This window comes from Notamacropus eugenii, chromosome 1 (genome assembly GCF_028372415.1).
Source record: "Notamacropus eugenii isolate mMacEug1 chromosome 1, mMacEug1.pri_v2, whole genome shotgun sequence".
Taxonomy (NCBI): Eukaryota; Metazoa; Chordata; class Mammalia; order Diprotodontia; family Macropodidae; genus Notamacropus; species Notamacropus eugenii.
Window position 1 is genome coordinate 219,603,798 of NC_092872.1, and position 19,027 is coordinate 219,622,824.

Consider the following 19,027-nt stretch of genomic DNA (forward strand, 5'->3'; position numbering starts at 1 on the left):
AAGATTGGCAATCAAAACAGAGACTAAAGAGTCATTTAGTGTGGGGAAGAAAATCTTGTGTCCTTTAAAAGTGCTTTTAAAAATTACAACTGTCATTGCTGGCTCTGGTAAGAATAAAAAGTTTTAAATTATATAAGAAAAGTGAGAATAATTCAACCAAGGACTACTGTATTAAGGATAATAAGAAAATGCATGAATTGGAATTCATTTGCTTATTAAGAGTTCACATTTACATAACACTTTAAGGCTTACAAAGTACCTTCCTCACAATAATCCTGGCATCTATATTAATATGAATCCTATTTTACAGATGAAGAAACTGAGGCCCGGAGAGAATAAATGACATCACTGAATCATAGAATTTCAATTGGAAGGAACCTTGGTAACCACTCAGTCCATCACACACACACATATCTAGACTTAGATCTTTCTGCAAATGTATGTATACACATCTTTTTTTTTCACAAAAAGAATTCCCACCATAACACATATTTGCGGGATGAGTAGGTCGTCTAGCATTTGCCTCAGAGAGAGGCACTGAGAGAGAAAGCAACGCAGCCCCTCAAGCAGCCAATCTCACTTTTGGACAGCCTAATTGCTTTGTGTTTTTTCTTGATATCAAGTCTAAAAAGTTGCCCCTTTGCAACTTGTACCCACTTCTAACTCTGCCCACGGAGGCCAAACAGAACACATCAAATCCCTCTTTGATATGACAGTCTTTCAAGTACCTAGGTCACCTACTTCCCTCTTTATGGTCTCATCTCCTCTTCTCCAGGTTAAACACTTCTAGTTCCCATGACTGGATAATGTTATAGAAGTGTCAGAAATGGACCTTAGTTCTGACTCTGAGACAAGTCATTATTCCCACCCCTAAATCACTGGCTGGTTTCAGGGCTCACTCTGACTTCAAATTTAGGTATACAATTTTGTCAACCTAACAGTGATCAAAGGTACATGTTAATTTCTGGTTCATAAACGACTGCAGAACTGTGCTGTGTTACTATTTGGCAGTTTGGAGGGGGGGGGGATAAGGTATGCCAAAATGTCCCATACACCTTATAAAAAATATCCTAATGCTAGCCATTTTAAAATGGAAATCTAAAATTGTACACATTCCCTTGCATTCTTAAACAGAGATTGCAAATATAACCAAACCTTTTTTGTCGGGGATGGGGGGAGGGAAATGATTTAGGATTCTTCTTATCAATATCTATTTGTGCCATTTTGTATATTGGAGTGAGTGGAAACATTAAGCTTTCTGTAACTATATATATATGTATATATATATCACAAGGCAGCTGGAATTATACTGTATTAGAATATAATCCATGAAGTTTGGTATTCTATTGCTGAGGTTCAAAGGACAGTCATAAAGATTTAAAGGATCTTGGAGGCCATATAGATTGGCAGAACGTGGTTGTCTTCTGGGATCTTAGACATACTTCAGTTTTTCTAACAGACATATGTGACTTTAAAAATTTGTTCACCTTAAAAAAGAAGCGTACCACCTACTCAACTCCGAGGAAAATTCTCATGGTTTGGTGCTATCATCTTCTGGAGTAGTAGGAGAATATTAGTGTCAAAAAGATGGATGTTTCTTTCAGAAGTTAGCTTGAGAATCATTGAAAGCACTAGACAATTTCCCCAGAGTCCCCATCCTATTCTTTCTCCTCAATTCTGGTATCAGCTCAAGGTCTTATCTGTGGTCTATGTCTAGGATTGCAGGGCTGAATGGGCTATCCATTTAACTACATATTGTAGTACTGACCCATAACCATTAAAATAATTTTTTCCACTGTGGGTTCTCAGGCTAAACTCTTTTAGGGGTGTTTATGAATCTCTTTAAGGAGGCTGTGCAGAGTTCTGAGGCTTGATCTAATCAGCAAAATGTTATCTGCAACAGGAGTATCTGGGAAACATCATTTATAAGGGAATCCTCTTTCATTTATACTCTGTGCATTAGAGCTCCTCCATGAAGTGCTGTAAATATTACACAAGCTTTCAAGTATCTATATCTTGATATGAATATTTCCTTCGCTAATGCATACTGCAACTTCTTTTAACTTGAGTAGATGTCCTTCACAAGACGTGGCTGAAAGAATTCCTCACCCAGTGGCCAATCTTCTGGCAAGCTGGACCTTGATGTATACGTGACATTTTTCCAGCTGGCTACAGATTGAAAGACCCTGAGCTCTGTCAGCATATAGCCTTTAAGAATTCCGAGTTCACTTTCATGTCATGATGAGGCATCAGTGTAGGACGTTAGTGAAAGTTAAAAATATGAAGAAAATTAAAAGAAACTCAGTGACTACATTTTCAAATGAAAAAGTCAAGTAGCAGAAAAGACAAAATTCTAGATGTACATATTTGAATTTCAGAATATATCCTTTTGTTACAGTTATAAAATTAATGTTCCTAGTTGCTTTGTAACCCCCTTAGTTTGTACTTGGTTGAAGTGAGACTCCTAAGAAATCCAGTTTTATGGAAGTTTATGAGAGCATTGATAAATTTCCATAAAGCCAGTGTTTATTTTGAGAATGCTTAAGTTTCTTAACTGCTCTTCTTTATCATTATGCTCTGGTTAATAAAGGCTAACATTTATATATAGGGTTTCCAAGTTTTAAAAACATTTTGATGCTGACACATGAAGTAGGTCATCGGTTAAGTACCAGACCAAAAATGTTCAAAACAGAACTCTTTTCTCCCAAATGAACTCCTCCGCCTACCCTCTCTATTCTGCCAAGGACACAACCATTTATCTAATTACACAGATAACTTGACTGAAGGTCATCCTCCACTCTTTCCCTAAAGTTCTCAAGTCTTATCAACTTCATCTCAATAATCTCTTGCATCTTTCCCCCAATCACTCCGCCACTACTTGAGGTCTTCATTGGCTCCTGCCTGACTCAGTAGCTTCCTAATTGGGTTACCTGTTTCCAGTCACTTTCCCCTCTTGGTAGCCCTAAAGCACACACCAGATCATGGCACAACCTACTCAATAAACCCCATGGTCCAGTTTGTTTTTTAAAACCCCTCACAATCTGGCTCCCTCCTATCTTTACAGACTTCGTACACACTGTATTTCAGTGTAACTGGAGCAATTGCTGTTCTCTACACAGCACATTTCATTTGAACAGGATGCCTGCGTGGCTGGAATTAATTCCCTTCTCACCTTTTAATTCCTTGCTTCCTTCAGAGATAAACTCAAGTGTCATCTAACAGAAAGACTATCCTGCAACCTCCATTTCCTAGTTACCCCCAACAACTTTACAGCATAACCTCCTTGAGGATAGGCACTCTGATTTTGGTCTACTTGTCCTTAGTATTTAGTAACTAGCATAGAGCAGGTACATAAAACGGTTAGTCAATGGTTTAAGTCCTATCATCTTTCCCTTTCCTGACACTGACTCTCTAGAGAGGGGAGCTATGTTTGAAAGCCTGCTCCTGGCTCCTTCCTCGATAGCTTTTAATTTAACTTCCCAATAGGTTTTATATTATCGATTAGGAAACTGCTTGAGTAGTCTACTGTAGACCAAGAATCATTCATTCAACAGCCATGTAGTGCATACCTATTGTGTGCTTGGCACTGAGGGGGATACAAAGATGAATAAGTCTATCCGTTTACAAAAATGTGGAAAAGGCTCATTCCCCACAAAAATTCATACAATTTCCAACTGTGATTTTGAACGTGTTTTTGAACTGTGCCTTCTAAATCCACTGAGGCTAGATGACTTTGAGTGACAGACTTTCTTAGACTTAATGACTCATAAAAAATGACTTAGGGCTAGCATCTTAAAAATAAATGGCTACATGTTCATTTTTTTCTCCTCTAAAATTCTGAGTTAATGTGACTACAGCAGCTTATTTATTTGCAAAATTACTAACAAGGTATACAACTAAAGGATGATGGAGGGAAATTGCTCTTTTTAAACTACCAGCCTAATTCAGAGATGCCTTGAAAACATTTTTATAATCAAATGAAAATCATTAACACAATTCCCCCCTCCCCTACTTAATTTATGTAAGGAGCCTAAAAGAGAATGCTTGAATGAAAAAAATATGCATACTGGTTCAATCAAGAAAATAAATTCTATAGATAGGTTAGAAATGTCTTTTTCTCAGTGATTTTCAGACTGTCCGTAAGAAGCACTGGTTTATACCTTAAGATCATTGAAAAGATAATATACCTACTATATGTTGCTAAACATACATGCAGCCAATCCTGTTCACAGTCAGCGCATATCCTAACATAAATGATATGGAATAGGATAGAAATGCCAATGTGATACAGAAATTAAGAAGACAAGTTACTCCCTTCCCTTCACAACATTTATGACCAAGGTAACCACAAAACACCATACAACGTAACCCACACTTCAAGCTTCTGAAATGAGCACTTGGGGCTACTGGGCAGTAACAAGGTCCTCCAAAACATCATAGGAGCTTAAGGTTTTAACTTGAATAGTTGTAGGCAAGTATGAGCATTTCAGAGATACCAGTGGAAGGTCACATCCCTCCAAATACAAAGTTTAATCTGATTTCAACAATTCCAAGGGAATACTGTAACTGTTGTGGTCTGCTTCTCTGTGAATTCCTCAGTGATGGATGTGTAGAAAATCCCTCCACCACCATAGCTCACCTACACCACAGTCTCTAAGTTGCCTGGGGGCAGGCTGGGCATTCATTACTTGATTTGCCTAGTCCTATAGTTGTATGCAGCAGAAGCCATCTTCTCTACCCACCACACCAAGCTCCCCTTGTATAAGACTTTGAGAACTGGCTGGCTCTCAAAGGAGGAAGCTACTTTTAAAAAAATGTCTATCTTGTTTTAACATGGTGACCAGGAATGGCCTAAGAGGCAGTGCATGAAGGTTATTTGAAAACCAAGTTCTAGGAAGGGAGAATAATCTGTAGAGGCAAGTCTAGAACAATCACATATACTAAAAACAGAAAACAAGTTTTATGTCAGCTTTCTTTTTCAGAAAACAATAGAAATATTCTCCAGAGGATTATTTTATATATTAAATATCTAATTTCAATAAAATAATGGGCACATTACTGCTATAACCTTGGTTGTATATACACAACTTTCACTACCTGACAGTAGGTTAAGGGCACAAAACAAGGCGTCTTTCTGTACAACATGTTGTACAGCACCAATGCTTCGCTATATACTCAATTTATCCTGGAAACATCCACCACCCAAGAATCCTTGCCAGTACCTGCCTCCAATGTGCCAGGAGTCCTCTATGATTCTCCAAAAGTCCTCTGGTGTGATCTGATAGACACCATATCCTAATATTACTGTCTACACTTACTAAAACAAACCTATCCTTTACTACAATTTTAAACCAGAACTTGTTTTTCAATGAAACAACTCTTAATTTCATACTTGTCATACAACTTTTTTCTTTTTTATTTAAAATAATATAACCAATTGACATACTAGGTAACATTGTTTACATTCCAGTGGTACGTGTTCAATGATCTATGTTATGGATGATTAAAACCACAATAATCATCTCAGCATTCCCCACAAAGTGCCACATTTGTTTTTGTCTATGGGAGAGGGACTGTAGGACTAGAACACAGAGGGCAATGGCGGAATGGGGTTATGTGAGTAGAAAAGCAAATGTGATCTAAAATTCTGAAGTTGTGAGATTTTTTTAGACCCACCCCCTGGTAACAGGAAAATCTGCTTTGAGAAAATAGAGGTCACATTCCAGGTACACAGCTCATTTACTCGACTTTACTGTTAGGCTAAAAGATTAAAAGCTTCCCAAAAATATACCAAATATTGGGCCTACAAAAGTAATTCATCTGTTCGTAAAATTTACTAAGATTTATTCCTTTTGTAAAATGTAAAGAATGGACTGATACTACTAGGTCTTTACTTACAAAAACAGACAATAATCAAGTCACCAATCACATCTAACACAAGATTCCAGGAAATACAGTCAAAGAAAGAATTTACATGTGAATGCTTCTTACTTATGTAAATTATACATTTTACATACTTACTGGTATCATCTCAACATTGGCCATAAAGGAATTAGAAAAACACACAGTTCACATTCAGCAAAGGTCTAATGGTAAGGGCAACAGTTTACTCAAGAAAGCATAGAAAATTAGCGTGAGGTAGTTCAATAAAAACCTAGTTTAATTTGTAAGCCATTGTGAAAGTGGAGACATTGTGCAAAAGCTAATCCACAGGTCTACTTATCACAAGTTTCAGTAAATGGAGAGAGAACTATACCAGAAGTGATTAGTAAAGGGTTACTCTTACTAGCCTCTCCTTAAGAGCACTTAACTAAGAGCAATTAAGTGAACCAGAACAGTTGTAAGTAACTTTTTTCCCTCATGAGGTTTCTAATCTTACCCCATACTATACATCTCTGCTTCAATGCCCTTCAATTCTTCAACTTGCTGTTATTAAGTGAAAAAACAAAGACAAAAATAAAGCCCAAACAGGCTTATTCTGAAAATTTCAGTAGAAAAGAGAGTTTCTAAAGAGCAAACATAAAACACAGCCTACACTAAAATAGAAAAGAGTTTCTATAGGCAGCACCCAAAGAGTTACTCAGTGACAAAAGAACAATGGTACTTGAATCCTTCCACTACTGCAGAAGGGGAACAGGGGTTCATGGGGCTTCATGCATCCACTATCTAATGTGTCGCTAAAGAACAGTACACATGAACAAAGACAGGAGCATTCTTGGAAATGGATCATACAGGAGTCAGTCCCAAATGGAGCACAAGTGTGTGTCTAGGCAACACCAAGTAGTTGTCTTCATATGTGTAGCAGAAACTGGCCTAGAAGGTGAACCAAGCTATTTGGTAACCCAGGAAATGGCTTCACTTGTGTGATGATTTCCACTACAAAAGACATGTCTTTTCTAGCTTCACCTTTTTAGACAATATTGCAGGATTAGGAGAATCAGATAGAAAAGAAAATAAATAGATTTAAGTAAGGCTTCTACCATTACAATCAAATTTCATGGTATTTCGAGACGTTTGATATAGTAGTATTTGTCCTTAAAGAGCTTTCAGTTTCTTCCAGAAAGCCTGGGGAGGATGTACTGTGCCTTTCCTAACTTGGTATAGCAAATGTCAAAAATAGCCAGAATGAATGAGATTACATGGCAACATAAAACAAGATCTCTAAAATGAACAAAAGCTGATTTGCATGGATATGTGATCTAAATGAACAGAGCACAACAATACAATAAATTTAAAATTAGTACTTAATACAAATTAGGGTGTTAGAGTATAGCACGTGGGAGAAGAACACTGGAAGATACCATCTCTCAGGTTACAAATACGACTAAATGTTGACTAACATCAATACTTCATCGTGTAAGCTGACAGGTATATTTTAAGTTCCTCCTGGAAAAAACATCAAAATTATAAAATACGCAAGCTTGCTTTACATAAATAGCAGTCGATGGCAATTTTTTTTTGTGACTTCCATTTAAAAAAAAAGTATTATGTATATTTAGTTACGATGCCTTAAAGACCAAAACAATTTCTTCTAAAAAAAAAATAAACAGGAACTTGTGCATAGACACCTTTAGTATTATAAAATGCAAATCTAGTTAAGTAATGCTTAGAAGTTGTGCTGCCTTGTGAATCCAGGGCATACACAACGCTTCACCAACCTAATCCTTACCATCAGCACACAGGTTGATGAATATTTTAGATCGCTTTAGGAAGAGTTCTAATTTTCTGAACTCAGCTGACAAATGCTGGTTTTTCAAATGGTGGCTGGCACTTTTGACAAGTTATTGACAGCAAGAACATTTGGTTTTCCTTGCCAAAATTTAGGTGAATGGGAAACAAAATAAAGCTACAACGAAACAAAGCAAGAATTTGCTGGTAGGAGGTAAGAATTTACTTTGTTACTCTTCAACTCTGATGGCCCATCATCAATAAAACAAAATACTATGAAATTCTACAGGCAGATAAATCTAGAAAGTACATCATTTAAAGTGCAATAGTGACCTAACCTCATTAAGTGGAGAAAATGAAGAGATTGTTAAGCTCACTTGCCAAAGTCTGAAGAACACAATCACATGAAAATCTCTAAGACTGTGATTTTCAGTCATTTTTGTGATTCAAGAGGTGCCCCACAATTCTCAAAATTCTATTAATTTCAACTAACTTTAACAAAAAAAAGAAACAACAGACATGTTGCACCTTTTAAGAGAGTGCCAAGAAATAAAATAAGACAGTTGGGTATTGCAGTTCCAAGAGTGGTAGGAATCACTGTTTTTAATGCATCAACAATAATTCTACCTTTTAAAAATAAACTAAAAAGCTAAATTAAAGCTATATTTAAATACTGAGTATTAACAATGATCTAAAAGATCTTTCTCAAAAGGGTTTTTCCCCAAAATAAATACATGACCAAACATCGAGTGAACTTCGAGAAACTGAAAATTAAGCTACTTCCCTAATTCTGGTCGTTAGTCCTCCTGGGCTTCTGTCTAGGAATCTGCTTTTAAAAAAAAAAAGAAATAAAAACCTAAACCAACAAGAACAAAAACTTAAATGTTTGTCTTTCTATCAATTCACTTCACAAATCCCTTTTCTTTCTGAAAGTGATCAAGAGCCAAAGTTTATTCCTGAAAATACGCATTTTTTGAAATGAGATTTCAATGATTGCTCTACCTAAGAAAAAATTCAGGTCTAGATAAATCATTTTGCAAATATAAAATGTAAACAATTACCATACACTTGTCAGGAGCAGCACCATTTTACACTACTCAGCAACTGTATTAGGTGTTTTATTGAAAATTAAGTATCAAGAACTAAAGACCCAGGCTAAAGAAGAAGTCACCATTTATTCCTACTCTGTGCATTCGAAGGAGCAGGCCTTAGAAAAAGATCTCCTATAGATGGCTCTGCAGTCCTGTTTAGGATAAACAGTATTGCTCATGTGATACACTGCCTACAGATTCCTAAGTAGGCTCTGGGACATCCCGGCAGCTAGGAGTTAACATGAATATGCTACATCTGATTGAAGAGAAACACTGGGCAGGAAATGAGTTTCACCTCTTCCCTCCCCGAGAATGACAGGAGATCAGAAATGGCCAGGAGCCAAGACTACATGACAATGAAATCTATGGAGAGGGCCTCCAAGCTATTTCTGGGGATCTGTGTCCTGGAAAGAGAGATTAGTCTTTGTGTGTACAAAAACAGGCTAATAGCTAGGAGAAGTAAACCATATGTTTATTTGCGTTGAAATGTATTATTCATGAAGTATCCTCTTGCCTTGATGTGATCATAAGCTTTTAGCATGCCATAGTTTGCAGAATACGCCGTATCTTTTGGTTTGTCTTCCGGGGCAGGCTGAATATATGGCATCTGAGAAAGACATGCTTTGCATTATTCTGCCATTCAGATGAAGTGACTTTGACAAGGAACTACGGAGAATTCCCTACTAATTGTTTTGATTAAATTAAGATGGGCAAATAGCAAGAATTGGAGGTTGAACTCAGTCATTTACAGTCGTTATACCTGAATATAACTGGCTACAGAGATATATCTTACCTCTTTCCCAGGGAATAAACTAATGACAAGCACATAACCCTAAAGGATATTGTCATGAACAAAACATCTGGAATAAATTCTAATAAAAAAACCACTATAAAATCTTAAATAATTCATGGTATAGGCAAGTCACCACATAATAGTTGCTTTGATAAAACAAAGCTCACAAATTCAGTTAAAAATGAATCAGCAGCATAAGGTAAAGCAAATAGGCAAACATTTTAAACCATGATAAAATTATTAGGTTTACATTATACAGATAATTACAGCAAAAAACAAAAAACCCCACAATACATTTTGTGGCTGTCTTGAAAAGAACTTACAGTTTTAAATTACAGCACTTGATATTTTTTAAAAAATGAATCCTACATTTTGGGGAACAAAACAAAACACTCAAAAATAAGACCACTGAATTGTTTTCAAAGTAGTTCTATCAATACCTAAATGAATCCCCTTCCCTTCTGCAGCCCCCCTCCCTCTACCCTCCCACCCCTGACCAAACAGTCATCTGCAGCAGCCCAGAGGTCCCGCTGATGTTTCTAGACTGCTGTCTGTATCCGAGGCCAATGTTGGATCCGTTGACATTGAAGACACATCATTGACGGACGACGATGAGGATGGATGCTGAGAGCCATTGATCACTGCTGCACCTGTGCTATGAGAAACAAAACAGCAAATCAGTTGCAGATACAGTTGCCTACAGAGTTGCTTGCACTGCATTGTCCCAAGTCTCTGAAGTTAAGGGAGACTCAACACTTTACAATGTGAGACACTTTTTCATGGTGAGAAAATAATTATGTGGCCAAGTCCCATTTAAGAATGTCCACAGACAAACAAGCACTTGAGAGTGATGGGAACCTTTCAGTCTGAATGGAAAATTACGTTCGCTGCTTCAGACACATTTTTTGTTTGGTTGTTTTTCAGTTGTGTCCAACTCTCTAGGAGCTCTTTGGGGTCTTCTCAGTAAAGATGCTGGAGTAGTTTGCCATTTCCTTTTCCAGCTCAGCTCATTTTACGGATTAGGAATTCAGGCAAACAGAATTAAATAACCTGCCCAGGGTCACATGGACAGTAACTTGGAACACCATATTCTTCCTGACACCAGGCACTCTATCCACTGCCTCACCTAGTTGTCTACTCAAATCAGATGTATTTACATTGGTCAAAAGTCAACACATACAATTCTGGATTTATAAAACACAGAAGATGGTGGAAAGAGTCCTCAATATGGGGTTTCACTAGTACATTAAAAATAGTATTCTATTAACATACAATTTTTTAGGAACAAACTTATTGCATAAAAGCAGGCACACAGTACAATGCAGGACCATGCTTCTACTAAATGAATATAACCTGTCTTGGAAATGTATGACGGTTTTTCTGTAAAGTTTCCATTAAGGATACTTCAAAATGGAAGCAAGAGGCACTCCAAGCTGAATGCAAAGGGAATTTAGATTACTGAAGCCTTTACCGAAAGGAATAAAATCTTCAAGTACATCAGGGTATTCTAGAATATGGTACAATAGACGGATCTGGCTGCACCAAAGGTTTCATCATAGTTGCTCCTGGTAAATCAGGTACTCTTCATGTAATTATTCATAAAGATGATAAAAAGGTTGTACAACATCTAATTTCCATTGTCTCTGTTAGTAGGCCTCTTTCTTTCAATTCTGTTTTATTTTACTTTGTCTTCTTTCTCGAAAGTATTTAACTTTAAAAAATGCTTAAAGTTTGCTAACATTTAATTCAGGGTTTAAGAAGAAAAAAAGCCCATGTTTGTTTGGCCAATGAAAATATGGATCATTATTGCAGTTTAAGGAAACAACCTGGCTTAGAATGATTAAATATGATGCAATTCCTAAAAAATGCTCCTTCCTTCCACTTCAGCATTTACCATGCTAAGTCAGAAAGGTGTTCTTCACATGGGGAATTTTGCTAAAACTTTGTATATTAAACTACCCTTAGGGTGGATCTTTTATGCTTTGGGCAGCAAGAAGGCAAATGGTAATCATCTAAGTTACATAAAATAGATGTCATTACTACTACAGCAATTAGATGACAAACTTGTCTCCTACTGGCTCCTTATTTCTACCAACATGTAAACCTAGGCCAGCAAATATGTGGGCATGCAAATCTACTTGTTACTAGGCAAATAAAAACATAGCTAGAGTGGTAAACATGCTGAAAATATAGAATTTAATCTAAAATGAAATGCTTTGAACTATCAAGTTTGACTGATCTCTGAAGCCAGTCTATTCTTGCTGCTCTGTTTTCTTACATTTTACTCATTCTGAACTGCTCTCTCCAAACTTACCAACAGTTCAATGTTCTTTCCTCATTCATCTTCTCTGTGATCTGATCCTGGGGACCACTCCCTCCCATCCTGGGTGCTCTTTCTCCCTTCACCTTTCATGACTACTCTCTCTTTTGGTTCTCCTACTTGTTGGTCTCCCATCTCTCCCTCCCCCTCTGCACCTGAAAGCATCTCCCAATGCCCTGTTTGTCTTGTGGCCTCTTCTCTCTTTCTCTAACTTCTCTTGGTGATCTGATCAGCATTCAGGGATCTGAATATCATCTCTAAACACATAATACACACATAAATTTTAATCTAGCCTTTTACCTCTTTCCCAAGTCTCCAGTCCCTTTTCCTCAACTTACCTGCTGGACATCTCTACTTGGATAGCCCACAGGCATCTCATACTGAACATGGCCAAAAAGAAAATAATTTTACAGTGTGGTAAAGTGGACATTTACCACCTGAATGATTATGATCCAAATATTTAAATATCACTGGGGCTTCAGTTTCCTCATCTATAAGATGAGTTGACTGGACTAAAGGGCCTGTAAATGTTTCTTCTACTTCTAATCTATCATTTTCTGATCTCCTTAAATCCACCTTTCCTCCACACTTCCTTATTTTTCTTGCATGTAATTTCATCCTTCTAATCACCAAGGTTCACAGCTTTTGAGTATTCTCAACTTTTCCCTCTCCCTCACCTTGCTATGCAATCAGTTAATAAGACATGCTGATTTCAATGCTAAAACATCGATCACATTTCCTGCTTCGTTTCACTTATTTTAGACCTGAGGGAACTCCAGAAATCTATCTAGTGCAAGCTGGTTTTATAGATGGTACAAGGTGAAATGCAGAGAAACTACCTGACGCTGTTCAGGGCCACTCCAGGGAGTAGGAAGCAGGACAATTTAAACCTACATTGTTTTGACTCCAAAGTCAGTGAGACAACATGGTACAGTGCGAAAAAAGTCACTGACTTTGGAGTCAAAACAACATAGGTTGAAGGGTTTTATCATAGCAGCCTAAGTAGGTTTCTTTATTTCTCATCTCTTTCCTTTCCAATGCATTCTCCACTCAGATGTCAAAATAATCTTCCTAAATCACAGACAGGTGTGACTAGATTAGTTAGTTGGTCCAAAGTTTTCAGGGGCTCCTTACTGTTGCCAGGATGCTCCTCATCCACTGTTCATAACACAATGCCTAAATCTTCCTAATGCACTGCTCTAGTCATGAAAGGGTCAACGGAATAAAGTATAAACCCCCAGGCCTGGAGCAAAGGATCTCATTTCCAGACTTAGCTTGCAGCACTCCCTTCACACATTCTCTGGTTTAGTCCCAAGGGCCTCCTCTCCATCCCATTCCTGATCAGCATACTTTCCTTGACTCTCCCTGAGGAAAGGAATTGTGCTCCCCACTCCTAACATCCCTCTCTTCAAGGCTGAACTCAAGAGCCTCCATTGACTCCTCATGCTCAGTAGGAAGGTGCTCTTCCCTTGTGCAGTATTACCGACGAACAGGCCTTTCAGATCATACCCTCATGTGTCTTTGCATCCTCTAAGGTTAAGCATGATGCCTTAGTAGGTGCCTACAGAATTTTTGTTGGGTTGAATTAAACAGGTGAAGATATGGGAAGGACATTAAGGGCATGGCAGACTGTCAGTAAAAGCCCAGAGGGAGAAAAGCAGGTAGTTCACTTTGACTGGAAGGAGAGATAACAGCATAATGCTAGAAGCATCCTACATCTAGACTGTAGGGGCTCTGGGGTGTCAGGCTAAGGAACAGAAGTTCTACTTAGTTACAACTTAGTAATTATTAAAGAACTGTGAGAAGAAAAGTACTATGAAAGGACTTATACTTAAGATTAACTGGGCAGAGGTGTGAAGGATGATTCTGGAGAAAGCTGACATGAAGATCTTACAGGAGATTACTGCAAGAGCTCAGACCTGGAATAATGAGGATCTGTGCCAAGGTGATTGTACAAGGAATAAATGGGCCTCAGGGCCATCAAGAGGATCCCAGTTTAACTAGTCCAACCCTCATCCAAGCAGGATATCCTCTACAACATCCCCAGCAAATGGTCAACGACCCTCTACTGGAACAGGAGTGATATGGAAGTTGCTGCATTGCCCCAAATGGCCCATTCTATATCTGGTGAGCTCTTATTGTGCAGATGTTTTTCTTTTCATTAAGAGTAAATCTTTCTCTTAGCAACGTCTACTCATCACATCTACTTCTACTTTTTTTGAAAAAGACAGACAAGGAGCAGTAAGTCCTGTCCTCTCAAACAATGTCATTTTTCCAGTTCAGATTCTCACAAGGAGTTAGAAGCCTACATGTACTAAGGCAGAGTTCCAGTTCTAACAGTTGGCCTGGGAGTGCAGTCATCTATAGCAAAAGTATTCCCAACAGACAAATATTGAAGGGAAGGGGTGGTTTACAGGAAAACAGGCACACTGATGGTAGAGCTATAAATTGGTAGTTATTCTGAAAAGCAATTTGAAACTATGCCCCTCAATCAATCAATAAACATTTATTAAGTGCCTACTATGTGCCAGGTTTTGTGCTAAGTGCTGGGGATATAAATAGACAAAAGACAGCCCCTAACCTACGGGAGTTCATCAGAATCTAATGTGGGACGCAATGTGCATACAAACAAATACTTACAAACAAGCAACACCAAGGACAAAGGAAAAAATAACCAAAGGAGGGATGGCACTAGGATTAGGAGGGTTTGGGAAGGATTTCTTGTAAAATATGCACTTTTAACTGGGACTTAAAGGAAGCCAACAAAGTCATTAGAAAGAGTTGAAAAGGAAAGCATTCCAGGTAAAAAGGACAGTCAGAGAAAACGCCTGGAGCTGAGAGATGGATTGTCTTGCTCATGGAAGAGCCAGTGTCACTGGATCAAAGAGTATGTGGTGGAAAGTAAGGTATAAAGAGATCAGAAAGCTAGACGGGCTAGGTTATGAAGGGCTTTGAATGCCAAACAGGGAATTTTGTATTTTATCCCAAAGACAAGAGGAAGCCACTGCTGTTTATTAAGTGGAAGTGGGTTGGGATGTGTGTGACATGGTCAGATCTGTGCTTTAGAAAAATCACTTTGGTGGCTGAATGGAGAATAAACCAGAGCAGAGAGAGAAGTAACACAGGCAGACCCAACTATTAGCTGGTTACTGCAATCATCTAGGCATGAGATGATAAAGGCCTACAGTGTCAGAGGTGAGAAGAAATGTTGCCAAGGTAAAATCAACAGGTCTTGGAAACAGACTGGATGTGAAGGGTAAGAGATGGTGAGCAGTTCAGGATGGACACCTGCTTGTGAGCTGAAGAAGGTCAAGGACGGTGTTGCCCTTTACAGCAACAGAGAATGCGGAGGTCAGGGGAAAGGTTTAAGGGAAAAGACAAGGAATTCCGTTTTGGACATATGGAGTTTGAGATGTCTCAAAATGATGTGAGACTACAGTTCAGCAGAGATTGGGGCAGGATAGGTAGATCTGATAATCATTAGCATAGAAGATGATGAGATTCTGAAGTGAAGTAGTACAGAGAGAGAAGAGGAGGATCCATGACAGAGTACAATCTAATGAAGATCAGCAAAGGAGACAGAGAAAGAGTGGTAAGACAGATAGGGTTAAGAGTGAGAGGACAGAAAATGGAGGTACATATTATAGACACAGTTCTTGAAGAGTTTATTTACAAAGGGCAGAAGAGATACAGGATGACAGCAGGGATGGAAGGATCAAGTAAGGGTTTTTTCAGGATAGAGGAGAGATAAGCATGTTTGTAGGCAAAAGAGAGGAAGAGAATGAAAATAAGTGACAGAGGAAACAATCTGCTAAGAGTAGACATGATGAAGTAGGATGACTTGAGCAGGTAAAGGGGTTAAGCCTTGGTAAGAAGTAAGCCCACCCTGCCATGTGAGACAAGGTTGAAGGAGAAGTCATCTGAGTAATAGGAGATAAGGAAGAGGTGAATAAGAGGGAGGTCAAGATAAATGGCCTTAGTTTTTTCTATAAAATATGAGTCAAAATTTTCAACTGAGAGAATGGGGAGGAGAGGGTGGTAATTAAGAGGAACCATGGGAGTTTTGAGAATGGATAAAAGGGTTTGGAAGAGCTGCTGTGGAGAGTGGGATAGAGAGTTGGTGAGGGAGGTATAGTAGGATTGCCTACTAACATGAGGGCCCAGTTGATGTTACATACCATAAATTCGAAGCAGACTCAGTCAAAATAGCTGTGTGATTTTTCTCCCCTTTTGTTCAGCAACACATGCGAAGGAGTGAACGATGGTGAAATATGGCAGTGCTCTAAGATTGAGACTGGGCTAGGCCCAACTGGAGAAACCAGGGGACTAGGGACTGAACAAAGGCCAGTGTAGAGCTGAACTGGCTCACCAAGGAGTGAAGATGGGTAAAAGGGAGAGTGGCTAGAGCAGGGAAGATGGCTAGGGAGAGAATGAAGGGTGAAGGGATTAGAGGACACAGTGCATGCTATACCACTAATAGGCCCATTTCCCAGGGAGATGAATGAAAGAGAAATATGATCTATATATACAAAATATTTCTAACATCTCTTTTTGTAGTAACCCAAAATTGGAAACTAAGGAGCTATCCTTCCACTGGGGACAGGCTAAACAAATTACAGGATATAAATGTGATAAAAAATGATGAAATGGACAATTCTGGAAATGGAGCAAGAAGACCTCTATAATCTGATAGAGAGCCAAATGAGCAGAATGAGAACAGTTTATATAGCAATAAAAAAATTGAAAGACTTTAGAACTATGATCAATGCAATAACAAATCATGATACAAGATGAAACATGCCACTCACTTCCTTGCCAGAGAAATAATGAACTTAAATATAGACATCTATTTTTAGTCAAGGAAAATGTGGAAATTTATTTTATTGAACTATACATACTTATGGAAGGTTTTATTTTTTTTATTTTGTTCAGTGAGGGAAGGACAAGTTGTTACAAATGCATGCAAAAATAAATAAATTTTCCCATAAATCTATTCTCTATACCTTTCAGATAGAGCTACATAGTTCAAATAAAATACTGAGATAAATCTAAGTTTGTTCTAAGTTACTCCATGGCCTTTCCTGGCACATAAGAAGCCCTTAATACATGCATGGTGCCTTGTCTTGGGGGAACCTAACAACACGTATGTCATCTGCCCTCACAGGGCTGATATGACAGATGCATCATATAAATATGAGTTATTGCCATCAAAAGGAGAAAGAGAAGCAGGTGGCACAGTGTGATATACTTTCCTATAAAAGATGAGATTTTAGTTGGGGTTTCAATGTAAGCCGGAGAAGTCAGCAGAGCTGAAAAGGAAAAAGCATGCTAGATAGAGAAGGGAGCCAGAGATGGAATGTTTTGTTCGTGGAAAATTCTGTTCAATGCATTTTTAAAGTTTCAGTTTATTTAAAAAAAAAGACTGCACCAAAATCACAGAAATACAGGACTACTACATTTCACAAAACAGCTTTAAGGTAAAGCAATGTCAACTGAAAATGTTGTGATTTCATGGTTCTGTCACTTAATGAAGCATCACTTATTAGACATGTGCTGTGAAGCAATATTTTTAAAAAACTAGTTAAACAGCCCTGAGCATTGATATGAATGGATGCATTACATATTGGTACTCTGATCACCTCTACTATAGGACACTAAACATCCCATACGTATACTGTTAAGTATAAATGAAATAACTATAATGAAGGAATTACAGTTTTAAACTCACTGAAAAGTAGAATTAATAAGCTATTTTGAACTAAGCTTATATTGTAACCAACCTAAAGGAGCCGGCTGACCCCGTATAACTCCGTTCTTAGTTCTCTCCTCCAAATCCATAACTTCCTTATATATCAGCTCTGAAAAAGAAAAAGAAATTAGGAAACTACAAAAATCAATTTCATACCATAGGTTCATTAGTGGGAATTTTTATTATAGATAATAACAGTCAAGTACAGTAAATGACATTTTGAACAGTTGTTCAAATAAGTGTCAATGATGAAGATTTTTAGAATTTTCTATGATTTACAGTAAAGGAACTAGAGGTCTAGGCTCAACTGGGTCTCTTTAAATTAGGTTGTTGAAAACTGGTTTAGGGTAGTGCTGGGGCAAGAAGTTTAAAGCTATTATAGAAAAGACAAAGGACAAGAAAACAGGGAATGGAATTGAAGGCACGGTAGCTATCATGTTTGATGGGGCTAAGAGTTAAGTCCCCATAAGCATGAGGTCCTCTTCCTTACCTTTATGAGTCATTTAACTTTCAAGACTCAAAATGATGGTGAAGTCAATATATAGTTTGGGTGGCTTGTGGTGTCACAATTTGGATATCAAAGTTATTATAAAACACAGTTTAAAAAACATTTGTCAAGGAACAAGGGATGTCAAAAATGACACAAGAGAAATCTTCAATTATATTACATTGAAAAGCTTTTGTAAAAAACAAATATATACAGCTAAAATGAAAACACAATTGTTGAGGGGGAGAAAAAACCTATCAAACACACTGAATAAAAGTCCAATATCCAAGACACACAGGGGAATGAGAGAAGTTTATAAGATGAAGAGTGCTCCAATAGATAAATAGGCAAAGGATAAAACTGTCAAAAGATATGAAAATTATAATCATATGAAATATTACAAATCACATAAAATAAATACAAAATAAAACAACTCTGAAATTTCATCTCATACTCAGCAAAGATGCAAAGATGATAAAAGCTGGAAATAACCAAAGTTGGAGGGGGTGTGCAAGGTCAGGAAACTGATATAGCTGTCAAGTGGTCTGTTGTGGAAATCGGTTTGGAATTACACGAGAAAGGCTGCTCAACCTTTAATACCTCTGACCCATAAATCTTATTCCTGAGCATATATTCATATATATAAGGAACAAAAAGGTTCCATATATTGTAAAAAATTCATAACAACAACAACAAAAAACTGGAAGTAAAGTTTAAGTATCCATCAATTGCTGACCAGAGGAACAATTAGCAGTATGTAACATACTGGAATATCATTGATTGTAAGAAGCAATAAATATAAAGAATTCAAAGAATAAAGGAAACACTTCTAGGAAGTGATCCAAACTAACCCAGAACTAGGAGAAAAATGGATGACCATAATGCAAAGAAATACACTAAAATATCAGAATTTAAATCA

General features: G+C 37.6%; 1 protein-coding gene across 5 annotated transcripts in view; it reads right to left on the reverse strand.

The window, feature by feature from the left end:
- Positions 1–9,210: 9,210 nt before the first annotated feature.
- The window catches only part of MAPK8 (mitogen-activated protein kinase 8), a 128,716-nt gene continuing 118,899 nt past the window's right edge, over positions 9,211–19,027 (reverse strand). For 3 of the 5 annotated variants that reach the window (XM_072627685.1, XM_072627686.1, XM_072627688.1), the window contains 2 exons: positions 17,653–17,730; positions 9,211–10,202 (listed from right to left, as the gene is read on the reverse strand). In XM_072627685.1, coding sequence (XP_072483786.1) covers positions 10,057–10,202; positions 17,653–17,730 — 224 coding nt within the window. In that variant the 3' untranslated portion in view covers positions 9,211–10,056. Of the gene's footprint in view, positions 10,208–17,652; positions 17,731–19,027 lie in introns of all 5 variants that reach the window. The other 2 variants (XM_072627690.1, XM_072627692.1) reach the window with 1 other exon arrangement.